Source organism: Dasypus novemcinctus, chromosome 23 (assembly GCF_030445035.2).
Source record: "Dasypus novemcinctus isolate mDasNov1 chromosome 23, mDasNov1.1.hap2, whole genome shotgun sequence".
In the NCBI taxonomy this organism is placed as follows: domain Eukaryota; kingdom Metazoa; phylum Chordata; class Mammalia; order Cingulata; family Dasypodidae; genus Dasypus; species Dasypus novemcinctus.
The window spans coordinates 18,860,983-18,880,534 of NC_080695.1; the positions used below are offsets into that span (position 1 = coordinate 18,860,983).

At 46.1% G+C, this 19,552-nt stretch overlaps 1 protein-coding gene across 1 annotated transcript in view; it reads right to left on the reverse strand.

Annotated features, from left to right (window-relative positions):
- Window positions 1–1,688: 1,688 nt before the first annotated feature.
- RFC2 (replication factor C subunit 2) overlaps window positions 1,689–19,552 on the reverse strand; it is a 29,543-nt gene continuing 11,679 nt past the window's right edge. The window contains exons 7-11 of the mRNA XM_058285941.1: window positions 17,926–18,083; window positions 17,632–17,697; window positions 16,123–16,203; window positions 14,701–14,814; window positions 1,689–5,889 (exon numbers count right to left, since the gene is read on the reverse strand). Coding sequence (XP_058141924.1) covers window positions 5,779–5,889; window positions 14,701–14,814; window positions 16,123–16,203; window positions 17,632–17,697; window positions 17,926–18,083 — 530 coding nt within the window. The 3' untranslated portion in view covers window positions 1,689–5,778. The remainder of the gene's footprint in view (window positions 5,890–14,700; window positions 14,815–16,122; window positions 16,204–17,631; window positions 17,698–17,925; window positions 18,084–19,552) is intronic.

Genomic DNA, 19,552 nt, shown 5'->3' on the forward strand with positions numbered 1-19,552 from the left:
GACAGGTTCTCGTCTCATCCAGGCTGCAGAGCACCTGAATGTGGGGTCCTGTGGCTCCACCTGCCTTTCCAACCACCTGCTCTGGTGCCGAGGAACAAAATCCTAGTAAAGGCAAACCTTTTCCTTGTAACAAATTCTTCTCTTCGAAGGAGCGGAGGCCAGGAGTGAAGGAGATCACTGAGCTGGCGGAACTGTTCATTGCTTGCCTTGGATCACTTTCCGGAGCTGCCCGAGTTGGAGTCACCCGGCCACAGTTACTCCTGGTGGTGCCCCAGCATCCTCAGGACCACCTGGCCACAGGGCCATGGCTGGACAGTGCACTCGGGAGGGGGCAGCTGTGTGTGGAGTTGCCAGCACTGGAGTCTGGCCAGCCAAAGCCTCTCCCCGAGCCGGGTGCCCCCGGGGCACGGCTGGGGCCGGGTGCCGAGGCCTACCAATTCCTCTGTGGCCTGGTGCCAGGTTTTAAGTCGAGTTGCACTTCCCACCCCCCAGATCTAAAACATTGTAAAACACTGGTATTTGTGTCCTTTTTGTTTTGAATTTGGATCCCAAATTGCTTATTAAGGTCGGGTGCTGGTTGTGTGTGACTGATGAGCTTGTACAGTTAATTTATATAGGTGGAACAATATTTAATATGCCAAACTTGAAGGCAGAGATTTTTGTCTGTTTTATCTGTCACTGAGCATTACATGTACTCGATTTCAGCAGACCAACTAGGGGGAGACTGGCTCTCCTCTGCCTTCGGTGGGACCGCTCATTTCTTTGGGCCTCAGCTGACCTAGGAAGAAACGAGGCTGTGGCCACCTTTTGTAGTGTGACGACCCCTCAATGGAAATGCTGTTTGCTGGAGAAGTGGCGGGCAGGAGAGCGGCCAGAGGCCGCAGGGCAGGAGTGCCCACAGAGCCTCAGGTGCCCACAGAACCTCCTCTGCTCTGGGGCTGACCGGGCAGTGACAGGACATCTCATGGGAAGGGCAGCATCCTGGAGGGGATATTCTGCATCAAAAAAGCCACTCAAGGGAAGTGGGCGTGGCTCAACTGATAGAGTGTCTGTCTACCATATGGAGGGTCCAGAGTTTGATACCCAGGACCTCCTGACCTGTGTGGTGAGCTGGCCCACGCACAGTGCTGCCGTGTGCAAGGAGTGCCGTGACACGCAGGGGCGCCCTGTGTAGGTGTGTCCCACATGCAAGGAGTGCACCCTGCAAGGAGAGCTGCCTTGCATGAAAAAAGCGCAGCCTGATGCAGCAAGATGACACAACAAAAAAGAGACACGGTTTCCCAGCGCCGCGCGACAATGCAAGTGGATGCAGAAAAACACACAGCCCATGGACACAGAGAACAGACAATGGGGGGGGAGGGGGGGGCGCAAGAAAGAAAAGAAAATACATCTTAAAAAAAAAGAAAAAAAGCCACTCAAGGGAAACAAAATGCTCCCTCCAACCTATGAACTTTTCAATAAACTTTCAATTTAAAAGCAGTCATTTTCCCTGTGTTTGCTTTCCCCTGCTTCAGGTAAAAAAAAAAACAAACAGAATGAAAGACCTAGAAGGGTAAGAAGGATAAGGGTCTTCAGGTATGGGGGTTTGGGGATAAAGACCTGGACATGAGCATAAGGGGATTTTCAAGGTTGATGGAAATGTTCCATATCTAGATTTGATTGACATGGTTAATAATGACACGGGTGTATACAGTGGCAAATTTATCAAATTGCACAATTAAAATTATGTATTTTGTGTACAAAACTTCAATTTAAAAAAGTCTATAAGATGAAAAAAAGAAAGAAAGATCTGGAAGGGTGTATTAGTCAGGGTTCTTCTCTAGGGAAACAGAATCAACAAGAGATCTCTGTCAATAGTGTGCAATTTTGAGTCTCTCACGTGACCGTGGGGATGCACAAGTCCAGGTTCCGCCAGCAGGCTGCAACCAAGGGCTCTGATGAAAGTCCAGTGAAGGTTCTTGATGAGTTGTTGGGATTAAACAACTCATGGGAGATGTTGGCTTTCCAAAGACGAGCTGGGAAAATTCTCAATGCTGGAATCACTTCCCCTTTTAAGGCATTGGGTTAAATGTCACTCATTCCTGATGGCAGTCTCCCTGATTGATGTAATTATAATCAGCTCTCTATGATTTATCACTGCAGTAAAGTCAATGGTGACTAAAGTCCATAAATACCCTTGTATTACAGTTAGCCCAGTGCTTACTTGACCGAAAAACTGGGCACAATTACCTGGCCAAGTTGACACATTAGCCTAACCATCACAGTCCACCCCTTGTCAACTTGGCAGCCACACACATTACCTTAAATCATACTTAGTCTCTAAGTAAAAACAGTAACAGACATGCATATATATATATATATTTCCCCCTAACAATGTTCGACTCTCCTGCATACAACCGGAAACACATTAATTCCATACAGAATAGGGTGCAAGTTCTTGGGCAATATTCACTCTTAAACTTGACATCCTCAGATATTATGACATGAAACTGATACAACTTGTTATATGATAAGGGAAAAGTTTGGGGAAGAAGACAAATTCGTTTTGTGTACATACGCAATCATCATCAGCATGCAGCAAGGAAGATTCATGACCGTTACAGTCTCGTTTCTGTACCTGGTCACGTGGTTGAAGTTCATATTTATCACCACCTTCTTCCACCACCCATTCTATGTTTCCATTACCCTCAGCAAGCACTTCAGCTGGCCATGGTTGCCAGGTGGGGTGACCCAAACTTTCATTCCTAAAGATTCTGGGCCATTATTAGTCCTGCTCGGATTGGGTTGTTGCAATTTTCCATTGACTTTAATCATAGGACACAGCAGTACTAGGAAATGCCCTAGAGGATCTCCCATACTCCAGGCAAACTTTTCTTTATCCGCATAATGTAGATGCAGTCCTATTTCCCCTTGATAGTCAGGATCAATCACCCCAGCCAGTACAGTAATTCCCTTCTTTGAATGTTGACTCAGAGGTAAGAGTTGCCCAAAGTGGCCAGGCCAGGTGGCAGTTTTAACTTCCAGTTCAATGGAATCATTGTTGTGTTCCCTGGTGACAGCACTCCTCCTTTTGGGACTAAAACCTCCAGACTAGCGGAGTTTGAGGTTGCAGGGATAGGAAGCAAAAGTTTTCCTAGTGGGTCACTAGGGGTAATTGAGTGGTACACTCCCATTTCCACCCCTTGTTTCCTGGACCCACGGATCCCGGTTATGGGAGAAACAGCACCATAGAGTAGATGCTGATTTAGAGTAGACACAGCCTCCTGGAGAACACTGCCCCAGCCCTGCCAGGTATTGCCACCTAGTTGGTGCCGTAATTGAGTCTTCAAAAGGCCAGTCCACCGTTCTGTCAAGCTAGCTGCTTCAGGGTGATGGGGAACATGGTAAGACCAGTGAATTCCAAGGGCATGCACCCATTCCCGTCCATCATTTGCTGTGAAATGGGTTCCCTGATCGGAAGCAATGCTGTGTGGAATGCCATGGCAGTAGATAAGGCATTCAGTAAGTCCACGGACAGTAGTTTTGGAAGAAGCATTGCATGCAGGAAATGCAAACCCATATCCAGACTATGTGTCTATTCCAGTTAAAACAAATACCTGCCCTTTCCGTGGTAGAAGTGGTCCAGTGTAGTCAACCTGCCACCAGGTAGCAAGCTGGTTACCTCAAGGAATGGTGCCATATTGGGGGCTGAGTGTGGATCTCCGCTGCTGGCAGACTGGGCACTCAGCAGTGGCTATAGCCAAGTCAGTCTTGGTAAGGGAAGTCCGTGTTGCGGAGCCCATGCATAACCTCTATCCCCACCTCCATGGCCACTTTGTTCATGAGCCCACTGGGCAATGACAGAAGTGGCTGGGGAAGAGGCTGAGCATTAGCAACAGAGTGGGTCATCTTATCCACTTGATTATTAAAATCTTCCTCTGCTGAAGTTACCCTCTGGTGAGCACACAGTTGGACACAAATATTTTCATGTTTTTTGCCTACTCAAAAAGGTCTATCCACATACCTCATCCCAGACCTCCTTGTCACCAATTTTCCAATTTTCCAATTGGTTCCTTCCAATTCCCTGACCATTCAGCCAAACCACTGGCATCAGCCTGTCAATCAGTGTACAAATACACCTCTGGCCATTTCTCCTTCCAAGCAAAATGAACCACTAGGTGCACTGCTCGAAGTTCTGCCCACTGGATTTGCCCACTGCAGCACGGGTGCCTGAAACCCTCCAACTGGGAGCCTACAAGACAGGAGAAGCCAGCGCGACACCTAAGTACACTTGCAATTAGAGCCTCGCGTATTGTCACCTCCCTCCCCTTGAGAACATTATTCTAAAAACCATGTCTGGGATTTGCTTGAAAATAACCTGGGAAGTGAGTTAGAGTAGTGGGTGAGACTACAGAAGAGAGTTTAGCCATGCAGTGATAAAATTTTTGAAGGTGGATGATGAACATGTGTGGCAGTTTGATATTGTTTATGAATTCCAAAAACAGATTTTGGATTATGTTTGTAAACTGGTCTATCCCTATGGTCAGATTATATTGGATTCAGAAGTTTCACTTTTACTTGATTAAGTAATGAATAAGGCTTTGTATTGGATCACATCAGTAGGACATTGAGTCCCTGCCCCTTGGTGGGTGGGGACTCAGAGAAAAACACACAGCAGAGCAGAGGAGTAAGTTGGAGTTTTGATGCTGGAGTTTTGAGCTGGATCCTGGGACGTGAACACACAGGAGAACACAGGAATAGAGACAGCTCCACAAACATGGCAGAGGCCCCAGGAAGAGAGACGAGCTGTTCACCTGATAGTCTACAGCTGACCTTATGGAGAGACGCAAGCCTGAGCCTGGAAAGAATTGAGTCCCAGGGAGAGAGACAAAGCCTAGAAAGGCTGACGGCCTGCAGCTGATACTGGAAGAAACTGGGACCACGGAGCCTTAAGAGGAAGACTGAATATTGGCAGCCATCTTGCTCCACACGTGACTAAAGACTTTGGTGAAGGAAATAACTTATGATTTATGGCCTGGTAACTGTAAGCTTCTACCCCAAATAAATACCCTTTATAAAAGCCAACAGATAACTGGTATTTTGCATTAGCACCTTGGCTGACTAATACAAACATGTGAGGGTTCATACCATTCTCTCATAATCTAAAAAATGGGGAAAAAATAGTACCTTGCAAATAACTCAATACTGCAGTTAATATAAAATACACTGGGGAATTCTAAATCAATGGGTAAAAATGGCTACCTAGAAAAGGTGTCATGGCTAGAACTTTCCTAAGTGCTTTAATCAGCCTTTCCAAAGGGCCCATTGCCCAGGGCTGTTCTGAGAAATCCTTCTAAGTAGTCAGAAGACCCTGCTCCACCCTGTGGAACTGGTCCCTGCAGACTTCTGGACCAGTCGATGGTCTTTTTCTCTTATCCTTTTCCACCTGTAAGATGCTTGAGGCACACACAGAGGCAGGAAGTTGGTTTTCCTTAAGGTCTCATGTTGTCACTTTATTGCCAACTCCAAACTGTGAGGTTTTATTAGCTAAAATGCCAACATGCACATGCACATCAGGTGCCAGGCCCCTCGGTTTCTCTGGGCACCCCCAAGTCGAGGCTGAATGGGAACATTCGTGGAGCAGCGAGCCATGTGCTAGAAGCAAAGGGAAAACCATGGAAGTTCCACAGGCAGGTGTTTTCCAGCACCAGGCTGAGGTGGCATGGTTCTGAATCAGAAGGCTGGGACGCCTGCCTCTCAAGGATGAGGCCTTGCAAGCCGAATCGAGGAGCATTCCCTCTAACTGGCCAGAGGGGCCATCGTCTTCTGACACAGCCTGGCCAGGAGCCCTGCCATCTGCAGAAGGGAGTTCACCCCTTCAGCTATTTTCATGTGAGTGTATCCAATTTCCTGAAAAACAAACCAGGTTTAAATCTGGTTAACAAGTGAGGGAGGAGCTTGTTTTTTTAAAAATCTGATCAACTGGTCTACACAAAATCAATGCAATGAATTCTAATTTCAGCTGGAAAGGGAATGCTAAGATGTCATGGATTACGTTTAACCAGAATTCAATTTACTTCCTAAAAGGATGCTGACATTTGATGATGACAAAGCAGGAAGTTCTTAACCGTGGACCTTAGAGGGTCCAAGAATCAGCTTCAGGTAGGTCTGTCTGAGAAGCCCCTGAAATGACAGGTGCAGCTTAGTGCCGCCACCGTGCAGCTGTCCACAGTTTGGGCAATCTCCAAAGGGTCAGGACCCAAGAAAAAGATAAGAGCACCTCAAGAAAAAAACAGAAAGGAACACCTCAAACCAGGACTGTGACCTTCAAAGGCCGGAGGAACTTCAGGCTGAGCCAAGTGCCCAGTGTCCAGGGCGTGCCAAGCTGGGCTCCTGCAGCTCTGGGAAGCCCTCAGTGAGGAAAGGTACACTAAGGGCTGCCCGGTGACGAGGAGAGCTCCACTTCCCTGGGGACGGTGAAGACCAGGAAGAGGCCACTGGAGGCTCCAAGGCACACCTGTCCCGAACCCAGGGGAGAGCACCAAGTCTGAAATCTGAGACAAGCACCTCCAAGGAGAACGGGGGCCCAAGCCCTGGTCCACTTGAGGCAGAGTGCCACAAAGTGGAAGAATCAGCCACGATTTTTAGCAAATCGCTAAAGGCTGAGCATAGACAAGTGTGGCACCCCTAGGAGTCAGAGACAAATGGGAGCTTGCGCCCGCTGACACGCCTGCCTTCTGCAGGCACCCACAAGAGGGCTTGGGGCGGTGGAAGCCGGGAAGTCCCCCTCGGCAGAGCTGGCTGCAGGAGGAGACGGCTGCCACTTGGAAAAGCCCCGCCCAGGTGCAGGCCCACTTGGGCCCCCCCACTAGGCTGGCAAGCCCCGGGTAGCAACCAACAGCAGTGGGCTGCGGGCACGGCGCGAGAGCGTGGAGGGAAGCAGTCTTCTGAGGAGCACGTGCACACGGAAGGCCTAGAGCTGAGGGTAGAGAAAGAAGACCGGGAAAAAAGCACAAGGTAATACTAAAGAACTGTGAAGCTGGTAGTGCACGGGGTAACCGCAACAACCCAGAACCCAAATCCAGTCGCACTCCTCCCCAGACTGACTCTAAGCCCCACCCAGTGGCCCAGAAGAGGGTGCCCACTTCCCGACATAACTACTATTGACCTCAGTCTTTACTGTCCTACATAATGTCCAGTGTTCAATAAAAATTAGGAAGCGCACAAATGAAAATGAAAGAAAGCAAAAAACAGTGATGACAATTTAACAGAAAGATACATAGCCCAATTAACAAATGGGCAAAGAATTTGTGAAATGATGCTCATTATTAGTCATTAGGGAAATGCAAATTAAAACCACGAGTTGGCACTTCATACGTGACAGAATACCAAAATGACAAAGATGGATAATAATAAGTGACGGTGAGGATGTGGAAATATCAGAATGCTCATCCTGCTGGTGGGAACATATAATGTAAAATGGCTCAGACACTTTGAAAAAGTTTGGAAGTTTCTAAAAATGTAAAACAAAGAGTTTTGTATCGCCTAGCAACAGCACTCCTCGGTACAGACCCAGGGAAACCGAAGATATATGTTCACACAAAAACTTGTATATGAATGTTCATAGCAGCAATGGCCAAAAAATGGAAATAATCAAATGTCCATCAACTTATGAATGGATAAACAAATGTGGTTTATCCATATAATGGAACAGTATTTGGCCGAGAAAGAATGAAGTACTTATACATGCCACATGGATGAATTTTGAAAACACACTAAAGACCACATACACATGTAACTGCAGTAATGTCCAGAATAAGCAAATCCACACAGAAAGTAAATGAGTGCCAGGGATTTAGGAGAGAAGGGAATGGAGAGTGACTGCTAAGATTATATAATGGTGATAGTTGCACAATTCTGTTGATATGCTATTACACATTTGAAATATATGAATTTTAATGGTATATGAATTCACCTCAATAAAGCTGTTAAAAAAAGATGAAGAACGACTTCAACAGAACTCATTTGTAGACCTGACAGAGTTAGCTGAAGAATCAGTGAACCTGAAGATAAGTCACTGGTAATGCTCCAGATTGAAACACAGTGGAAAAAAGGCAAAAACAGGATAGAGCATTTAAGAGCTGTGGGACAATATCAAACAATCTAAATATACATGTAATTAGAATCTCAGAAAAAGAAAAGGAAAATGGAACAGAAAAAAATATTTAAAGAGAGAATAGTTCAGAATGTTTCAAAAACAATTAGACACCATACCACAGATAAGGAAGTTCAAAGAACCCCAAAAGGATTAAATACACACACAAACCCACCTAGACCCAGCGTATGGAAACTGCTAAAACCAAATATAAGGGGGAAATCTTGAAAGCAGCCACAGAAAAAAGACACATTACCCCACAAGACAGTATGTATAGCTGATTTCTCATGAAAAATTATGCCAGACAAAAAGACAATGGAGCAACATCTTTAAAGTGCTAAAAATAAAGCTATCAACGAATAATTCAGTAAGCAGCAAAAATTTCTTTCAAAATCGAAGAAGGGAGTAGGTATAGCTCAGTGGTTCAGAAGGAGAAGGGAGTAGGTAGAGCTCAGTGGTTGAGCGTGCGCTCCCATGTACGAGGTCCTGGATTCAATCCCCAGTATCTCCTAAAACGAAACAAAACAAAACCGCTGAAGGACAGCACTATCATAGGGCCCCCAAGGCTGCAAGAACATGCTGCCTAGTGACACTCTCAGCAGCCAGGCTGTCAGCATCCCAGAAAACGGCGACATCACACTGAAGGGACGCAGTTATTGTGAAAGGCCCCAGAGGAACCCTGAGGAGGGACTTCAATCACGTCACTGTAGAGCTGAGTCTCCTTGAGAAGAAAAGGAAGAGGCTTTGGGTTGACAAACCGTGGGGAAACAGGAAGGAACTGGCCACAGTTTCCTATGTGCTGCCACATACAGACCGTGATCAAGGGTGTTACGTTGGCTTCTGTTACAGGACGAGGTCTGCGCCTGCTCACTCCCCATCAGTGTCGTTATTCAGGAGTGGGGCTCTTGTTAAAAGAAAACATTTCTTGGGTGGGGGGGGGAATATATCTACAGGCTTAGGATGTGGTGTTTTTTGTTCAGTATCTCAAGCCCAAAAAGACGAGTTAATTCTTAAAGGAAATTATATTTAACTTGTATCAAATTCCACTGCTTTGATTCAGCAAGCTACAAGAGTTAAAAAAAAGAATATCCCCCATACTCCTCAGCCATGGCACTGAGTGGTTGTTTCAAAGTACATTTCTGGGCCACTTCAGGAACTCACGTCTCTGCCTGGCAGGCAGCCAGCAGCGGACCCGGCCCTGGCCCACAGGCGCTGCTGCACACCCTCCTCCTCTGGTTACGCGAATGAAATGGGAAGAGGATAAAAGCAGAAGGGAACCGAGACAGCTGACCATGTTAAATTTTATTTATTTTTAGTTTGTTTTTTCTCCAAGGCTGCCAATCCCTGAAATTAGAACAAGGGGCAGTGTGAGATGACTGTGCCTAATCATATTGTGATTCTCTTTCTTCTTTTAGTAGAATGGAATATTTTACCTTCACGTATGGTAAAAGGAGGATTATACTTTTTAGACTTGTTATGTTTAGATTCTAAAATTGTCCAAGGTACCAAAACTTATACTAAACTTATGTTTTTGTTACAAATCTTCTGAAAAACAATGTGAAACATTAAAAGGTATTATTATCAAACAAACAAAAAACAAGAATATCAGAAAATCTCTGGACAGTATCCACATCTCTAAAAAAAAAAAAACAGTTCAGCTGAGGAAACAAGAAGATGCTAACCTATGTATGATATTTTAAAATGAAATGAAATTCATCTGTTGGGGGAAAAAAAGGAAAAATAAAGTCTTATCCAGACAAACAAAGAGAATTCATTACCAGCAGACCTGCACTACAAGGAACATCAAAGGAAACTCTTCAGGCAGAAGGAATTTGGTCCAGACAGGAACTTGGCTCTCCACGAAAACATGAAGATCTCCAGAAATGATTAACATGCAGGCAAATAGAGAGCACATTCCCCCACCCCGCTTCTTTTTAGTAAAAAAAAAATTTTTTAATCCCCCGCCCCCTTGTGGCTTTTTGCTTGCTGTCTGCTCTGTGTCCATTTGCTCTGCGTTCTTCTGTGTCTTTCATTTTTTATTTATTTCCCCCACCTTGCGGCTTGCTTGCTGTCTGCTCTCTGTGTCCATTCGCTGCACGCTCTTCTGTGTTTTTGCTTGTCTCCCTTTTCGTTGCTGAGTGGGCTCTCCACGGTGCTTGTGGACCAGGCGGCTCTCTGCAGTGTGCGGGCGAGCCTGCCTTCACAAGGAAGGCTCGGGACGCAAACCCAGGGCCTCCCATATGGTAGACGGGAGTCCAACTGATTGAGCCACAGCTGCTTCCCTCCCCTTATTTTTTAATCACTCTAAAATTAGTCTTGTCTAAATCAAAAAGCAAAATTAGTAGCAAAGTACTGTGAGTTTATGGCACATATAAAAACAAAATGGGGAAGAGGTTGTGGCTCAACTGATAGAGTATCCACCTACCATATGGAGGGTCCAGGGTTCAAAACCCAGGGCCTCCTGACCCATGTGGTGAGCTGGCCCACGCATGGTGCTGCCACGTGCAAGGAGTGCCGAGCCACGCAGGGGTGTCCCCCACGTAGGGGTGCACCACGTGCAAGAAGCGTGCCCCACAAGGAGAGCCACACCACACGAAAAAAGCACAGCCTGCCCAGGAGTGGCGGCGTACACACGGAGAGCTGACGCAGCAAGATGACACAATAACTAAAAAAGCGACGCAGTTTCCCAGTGCCACATGACAATGATGCAAGCGGACACAGAAGAACACACAGTGAATGGATACGGAGAGCAGACAATGGGGGGAAAGGGAGAGAAATAAATAAATCTTAAAAATAAATAAAATAAAATTATAATGTCACAAAGATATTACAAAAAAAAACTACAGATCCCTCATGAATACAAAAATCTGCAAACAAAATATTAGTAAATCCAGCGATACATAAAAAAGATAATATATCATGACCAAATGGGTTAATCCCACAAATGTAAGGTTGATTCAATATGTGAAAAGCCATGCAATTCACCAAATCAGAAGATTAAAGAAGAAAAACTTTGATCACCTTAAGATTTGAAAAAATTCACATCCACTCATGATAAAAATTCTCAGGAAACAGGGATAGAAGGAAACTTTCTTAACCCAATAAGTATCTTTTTAAAAACCTTATAGCTAACATCATACTCAATGGTGAAAGACTATCCAGTGCTTTATTGTAAGGGAGGAATCAAGGCAAGGATGCGTTCTCTCACCAATCCTATTTAACACCATTCTGGAGCTACTAGCCAACACAATAAGGCAAGAAAAAGAAATAAAAGGCATTTGGTAGAAGATTGGTAGAAGAAATAAAATTGACTCTATTCACAGACATTGTAGAAAATCCCATGGGATTTATGAAAAAAGGTCCTAATAAATGTGTCACAAATTCACAGATTACAAACGAGGTCAAAATACAAAAATAAACTGTGTTTCTAAGTATCAGCAATTGATGTGGGCTATGGGTGGAAGGCTCTTTGTCTCTTCAGAGATAACTAAGTTGTTTGACTTGTGGGTGTGGAACGGTAAGAGGCTGCAGTCCTGCCCTTAGGGACTGGCAGCGGCTCCAGTCCCAGGAAATGTTTAACAATGCAAGGGCTATAAACTTTAAGTATTTAGGGGAAATGCAAAAACCAAATACCCTAAAGGCTTATCTAGAATGTCTGGAGTCCATGCTAAAAGCTTACCTAAGATGTGGAAGATATATGCTAATTGAAGCCTATTGAGAACTGAAACAAAGGGACCATTTGGCCTTTCCTCTCTGTATAAAAGACGTTTGAAAATCTTGTTCAAGGCTCGGGATTCAAACTGAAAGCTCCCGAGTCCGGCCAGCCGTCAATAAACCATTTTTCCTTCTCAAAATCATTCCTGAGTCCTGGCCTCTCTATACTCAAATAATTGAACTTCTCTTAAATTCCACAACACAATAACCAACTGGAAATAGAAATATTAAAAATAGTATTTACAATAGCATCAAAAAACATGAAACACATAAGTATTTATGTAATACTTAAGCATTAACCTCTAAGGTGGAAGCTATAAAACACTGATGCAAGATATAAAAGAAGACATGAAAAAAATGGAAAGATATATCATATTCATGGACAGGCAAACCCACTGTAAGGGTATTAATGAATTCCAAACTGATATATAGTCTCAACATAATCCCAACCAAAATCCCAAAAGAATTTTTTTTTTTGTGGAAATCAACAAGCTGATTCAAAATTTATATGGAAAGACATAGGAACTAGAATAACCAAAACAATTTTGATAAGAACAAAATTGAAAAACTCATACTAGCTGATTCTAAGACTACAATAATCAAGAGAATATGATATTAGTGAACGGAGAGGTACACAGATCAATGGAACAGAATAAAGTCCAGAGACAGACACACACAAATATGGTCAAATGGTTTTTGATAAAGGTACAAATGCAAGCCTTTCAGAAAAATGGTGCTTGTATTAGTCATGGTTTTCCAGAGAAATAGAACCAAGAGGAGGTATATTTATGCATGTAAATATTACAAGATTTATTACAGGAATTGGCTTACACCACGTGGGGATCAGCAAGTCCAAATCCCATAGGGCAGGCCACAAGTGGGGAAGGTTTCCATCAATTCCCCTGGAGAAGCTGGCTGACTGAAGTCAAGAGAGACATTGTTTTTGACTGCTGAAATCATCAGATCTCCCTTTAAGGCCTTCAACTGATTGGATGACACTTCTATCACTGCTGAAGGCAATCTCCTTTGTCAGTTGTAGATGTAATCAGCCAGAGATGCAATCAACAGATAAATTATTTAAATCCAAGAAACTGCCTCACTGTAACAATCAGGCAAGTGCTTGCTTGATCACAGAACTGGGCGCCATAATCTAGCTAAGTTGACACAAGGACCTAACCAACACAGTGCTAGAATAACGAGACACTCCTATGTTTAAAAAAAAAAATTAACCCGTATCTCTCATCATATACAAAAGTTAACTTAAAATGGATCATAGACCTAAAAATAAAATCTAAAACATGGGAACCTCTTATGTTTTTTATAATGTAATTAACCTTTTTTGTGATGTATATATCTTTAAAAATATATAATTTACAGAAATTATGGGGGTGGGTTATATGGGAACTTCTTATGTTTTTTTAATGTAACATTCTATGTGATCCATTAACTTCAATTTTAAAAAAAAGGAAAAAATAAAACCTAAAACTATAAAACTCTTCTAGAGGAAAACATAAGGGAAACTCTGACTTTGGGTTAGATAAAGATTTCTTAGAAACAAACCCAAAAGCATGAGCTATAAAGGGAAGAAATGATATCATAAAGGAAAAAAACTGATAAATTAGACTTCATCAAAGAACTTCTGTTCTTTAAAAGACAATTAAGAAAATGAAATAAGAAAAAAGAAAGTAAAAGAAAACAAACAAAATAGCCACACTGGAAGGAAATATTTAAAAATCACAAAGGATTCACATCCAAAATATATGAAGAACTCTCAAATCTCAATAAAAAGAAAACAACCCAATTAAAAATGGGCAAAGGACATGAACAACCATTTCATCAAAGATTTACAGATAGCAAATAAACACACGAAACGATGTTCATCATTAGTTACTAGGGAAATGCAAATTAAAACCATGAGCTACTACTATCCACCTATTAGAAAGGCTAAAACAAAAAACACAAAACTGACCTTTCCAAGGGCTGGCAAGGATATAGTACATCTGGAATGCTCTCTCACAGCTGGCAGGAATGCAAAATAGTCCAGCACTTTGGAAAACAGTTTGGCAGCTTCTTATATTGTTAAACATACACTTACCACTTGACCAAGAAATCTCTCCTGGGAACTTAACCAAGAAAATGAAATTTTATGCTCACACTAAAACCTGTACATGATTATTTACAGTGGCTTTATTCCTAATCACCAATACCTGGAAACACAAATGTGCTTCAGCTGGTGAATAAACAGCCACATAATGGAATACTACTCAGCAGTCAAAAGGAACGAACAAATGACAAAAACAAATCTGAAACACATTAAGTTAAATAAAAGCAGTCAGAATCAAAAGGGTACGTTCTACATGATTCCATTCATATGACATTCTGGAAAAGGCAAACCTATAGGGATGGAAAGTGGATTAGTGGTTGCTAGAGGTGAGGGAGAAGGGTTGACTACAAGGGGCACAATGAATGCTGGGGGACAACAGGACTGTTTTAAGACTTGATTGTGGGGGTGGTTATACAACTGAAAGGATCTGTCAATAGAGTATACGTAACAGTTAAGTTTTACTCTATGTAAATCATACCTCATTAACCTAGTGAATGGTACATATAAATATTATAAAAACATTAAAAAGATAAAAATTTTGAAAACCTCTAATGCAGACAGATACCCCAGAAACAACGAGGTCCCTGTCAGAACTGGCTGAAGCTCTGAGCCCTCAGGACCATCGGCCACCCTCCCCTCCGTTGCAGCCAGGGAGCACCTACTGGGCATTTCCAGGTGCCAGGTCTGTTGAATGAAAGAAGCAGCAGCCATAATCTTGAGGAGAAAGACCTTCTATACTTTCACTGACCTTAATAAACTCCAGTTTCAAGTATTCTGCCATCTGGAAGGTTTTACACACTCGAAAAATGTTGCCAATGACATCTTCCGGTGAATAGCCCAGGTGCCACAGGTGAGCAAGAATCTGGACAAAGGAAGACTCAGTGACTGGCCAACCCTGTGGACTCTAAGGATACTCGGGTGAGACCAAGTTAAACCCACACCCACCTCAGGCCTGCAGGCTGCAGGGCTCAGACGCCCTGCTGAGAGCAGACGGCTCATCCCAATGACCCATGTACAGTTTTAAGAATTGCCCCAACTCCAGAGAGATGCAGGTGGGCCCTTTAGACCACGTGGGGTAATTTAACTGATTCTCCCAGCAGGCAGAGGGATAACACAGCAAATGTTTTACACTATGTGGCCAGATGCTCTCCCAGCACACCTACAATGCCTTTATTTAAGGCTCTCAAAATGCTGTATCATCATCCCTCTAAGTACCCTACAGTGGAAGAAACACACTCCGTGTCTGCTCTGCCTTCCCCAGGCAATGGAGTCAGAATCCATGCCCCTGCAGGACTGGCCTGGGACAAACCCTGACCAGGCTGGCGTCACAGCTGCAGCCTCAGCCTTCCCAGCCCCAGTTCTCCCACCTCCCCCTACCCACCACCCAGAAATCAGTGTTTTATTTTTTTCACACTTAGTTTGGCTTCTTGGGTGAATCTGGGGGATAGGGCAGCTCTGCACCCATCCATGTGAAGCCTCCCTTTGGGTTCACTGAATGATTCCTCAGTCTCCCTGCCCTGTACTCCAGCTTTGTATTAGGCCTAGTCCTGCCCTAAACCCAGTCAACTTCTAGCTGATTCCGGTATGTGTATGTGTGGGGGGAGGGTTGGGAGAGGTGGATGTAACCTGCTGTGACCAAACCAATGGCTTTAAAATCACACCAATGCTACTACGTGACGTGAATCACCTGAACCCAATTCATGCTGCTGGACTCTGCGCTGTAAGCAGGCTAGAATCCCCTTTGTCCTCCCTCTCCTGGTTGACCAGTGATTGCTGAGCTCCCAGAATGCCTGTTCCATGTCCCAAGGAGGATGGAGAGGGAAGTCTCCACACCAACCAGAGAGAACAGCGGCTTCCCCAGAAGGGAAGGTGTCGAGCTGGTCTTTCCTCCCCTCTCAGGTTGACAGTTCCCTTTGCAGAGAACATGACTATAGCAGAAAGACATGGCTGAATTCCAGGTCTACTACTTTTCAAGCACAATTTAGGGCCAAAAACTTAACCTCTCTGAGTCACAGGTTTCTCACTTGTAGAGTGTTCCCAACTCCTGGCATTAGCTTAAGAATTAAAGGGTGCAATGTGCATCAAGTCTGCAGTCCAGTCGGGGTTCCCTTCTGCCCTGCTCAAGGGGCAAAGTGTCCTCCAGAATCAGGAACAGGGGACGGGGGCAAACCTTGTAGGCTTCATCGATGTTGGCGTTCACACAGTGCTGGATCATCTCCTTCACGAGTAAGGGATGCGGCTCGTCACAGACCTGATCAAACGAGAGAAACCAGCTGAGGCAGAGTCCCGCAGCCTGACTTCTGGGCAACATCTGAAAGCAACTTCTCAGCTTGCTTTCCTCCTCAAATTCCCCACAGACAAAACGGGGTCGGGATTGCCGCTCTCAGCTCCAAAGATGTCGACCCAATAGAAACAGCACAAGCCAACCCACTGCAGTGAGGAAAGCTTACTAAGCCACAGCCACAAGCATCTCAACCATAGGATGAATGAACGCTGAAACAACCCAGAGCCAACAGAGAATCTTCCCTTGGGGGCAGTTTTAAAGGCAGTCACTTGTCTCAGGTCACTTGGGGAATAATTTGCCCAGAACCACTTTAAATCCTGGCATAGGAATCTTCTTTCCCTGGAAAGGGTCTTCCAGAAGAAGGCCCAAGTATGGAGAACCCCCACCCCACCCCAACAGGCAGCCTGTCAGTGGGGGGTCTGGCTCTCCTGAGGCCACAGGCTGCCTCCCTGGAGCTTCCGCCACTGGGGCCTGTTCTGCCCTCGAGTGCACCAGCAGAACCGCAACCTTCTAACGAGCCTTCTGCTCTCTTACAACTGCCCTGGTGTCCTCTCGGTTCAGCTGCCTTCCCTCAGAAGCTAGGGTTTCCGGAGCCCTCAGTGCTCTGCTCCCCACAGGATACCGAGCAAGCTTCCCTTTCAGAAGTGTCCTCGAAAATACAATCGCTAATAAGGACTAAACAGATGCTTTCAACATGGCTTTCTTTACCCACAAAATTGATAAGAAAGAGCTACACAGGCTGAAGGCATGGGGAGCCCCTCTCAATTCTTTCCCCCAAATAAGGGGGAAATCAGTCTCCAACATGACATCTAGATGCCAAGTTGTTAAGGCATGGTAGCCAGTTTTCAATAGTAACCCCCCTGCCCCCCAAATCCTTCACCAATGTGGAAGCATAAGAACTCTCCTCCTGGGCTTCGCTTTGAAAAGGGATGGCCACCTATCCCCCAGCTGCAGGAGAGGATGGGCTGGGCCCAGAGCACAAAGAGCCTGAGGACACGGGGTCAGAACGCTCAGGGGCAAGTGCGGGGCTCCGCCTGCCATTGAGGGCTGTCTGGTCTTGGGCAGGTCCCCGAGACGACCTCTACTGAGCCGATTTCTTCCTCTCCAAAATCATAAGAGTATCTGTCACAGGGATGTTGTGAGGATCAAACAAGACTCATCAGAAAGCATCCTGCATTGGGCCTGGTATAGCAACAGTACTTCCCATCTAGCCATTTGCTGGCGACACCCCCAAGTCCTCCCAGCTTCCCAGGATGTGAACGCAAACGCGGCAACAGACAAATGGGAACAGGGCAAACCCCCCGTGCGTCCTCCCCTTCTGCCACAGGGACGGCGGAAGCGTCTGTACACGACCACTGCTTTTACAGACTGTGATAGCCAAACCAGCCTCTGTACCTTGAAGACATTCTCACTGTTAATAAAGCCAAATCCCGAGAAGGTGGACTGCAAGTTGTTCAATGCCTGTTGAAGAACGAAAACATGTCAAGGGTGATTTTTATATCTATGCCCTTCCCTGCGCTTCTTAGAGTCAAGCTGAGCCCCGCTCCCCCCGACAGCCTGCAACCCCAGCAGGCTGGTGGGTCACATGGTCTCCAAGCTGCCTCATCGGTCTCTGTGCAGCAGTCACGACCCTCCTCCCCCCAAGTCAAGGGCACAGCAAGCCCAGGAGGTCCACACGACCACACGTACCTGCCTCATGTCTCCCTGGGCAGTGAAGATAATGGCCTCCAGGCCGTCATCTGTGTAGGGAACGTTCTCCTTCTCAATAACATTCATCAACCTGACAAGAATCTGAGCATCTGTCAGCTTTGTGTAGCGGAGAACTGCACACCGCGACTGAATTGGCTCTGAATGGAGACAGGCAAAGAGTAAGGCATCCCTGCAGATGATGGCACACCCCTCTCAGTTCTCTAACTATGAAGCAGCTATGCAGTTCCCACCACCCAGCAATGCAGGCCCCACTCTTTCTACCCAGCAAGTGCTCAATAAGCATTTGTGGAAAGAGAGAACGGGGCTAAATTCAAAATGTCAATCAACAGAGGCCAAGGACAGCCCTGGCTAGCCACAGCTTCCAGAGGGGGGAAGGACCCTCTGGGATAGGGACATCCCATCCAGGTGCTGGCCTCAGTGGGCCCCACCTGAACTGCCACCAGAAGCCCCCGTGGGTGCTATGGTCAGGGTCTTCTGGGCAGACCATGATCCAGCTGGTTTGGGGTAAGGACAGTCCCCCGCGTGGCAGCTTTAAAGCTCCACAGGCGCTTCCGATGTACAGCGAGGGTGGAGGACCACTAGACACACAAGTGCAAAGCCCGGGGCTCGCCCTCACCGTCAACTGAGACTACTCCAACACTTCTCCATCATCTCTAAGCCCAACGGAGCTCTGAGCAGCCTCTGTGCCACCCTGGCCTTCCTAAAAACACTCTGCTCCGCCACCTCTTCCTGCCAAGGGCCTTCGGCAGTCTCCTAACGCCACAGAACGCAGCCCCACCTCGTCCTGACGGGCAGAATCCTCCACCTGCCTTTCTCTGCTCTCACAACCCTGCCTCTGGCCCTGCTGCTCCCCTGGAGCAAACTGACCCTGCACTCTCCTGATGCTGCTCCTCCCGCCTGGGATGTCTCTTTCCAAATCTCTTCCCACTGAAACCACCACCGTCTGGGAACACCCCCTTCTCATGCGGCCGGCCCTGACCACCCCAGGCCGAGGTGACCTCTCCCTCCCCTTTGCTCTCACACACATTTCAAGGAACCACATATTCCTGTTCATTTATTTGTAGAAGATAAACCAGTTACCTCCCCAGGGGCTGGGGATGCAGCAGACAAATATTATGGCAAGGCTGTAGCCGCTCAGAGCCTCGGTTTACCAGGAGAGAAGGAGGCCTAAACAGAATGGTTTCGATACGAGGGGACAGGCTATGGGAGAGGCTTTCAGGAGCCCAGAGCAGAGCATGACTAACCCGGCCTCTGGGTGATTTCTTGGGGGAGGAGCGCTCAGAGCTGGGGCTTTAAGGAAGAGGGTCTCCAGGCTGGAAAGGGAGTTCGAGGCAAGGGGGACGACCTGGGGAACCAACAGAGAGGGGCTGGGAGATGCAGGGGAGTGAGAGGAGACGGCTCGGGGCCGGCTGGGTCCCCGTGTGCTCCACTGAGGCGAGCCCCGGAGGCCTCGGCAGAGCGCAGGGCTGGACGGTCTTAGAAGACTGCCCTGGTCACCGCTCAGCGACCGAAGGTGCAAGGGAAGCCGGGGGGTGCCACGCCTTCTCTGGGAGAGAAACAGTGAGGGCGCAGACTAGCTAGGAAGACAGGTGGGGTGGAGGTTCAG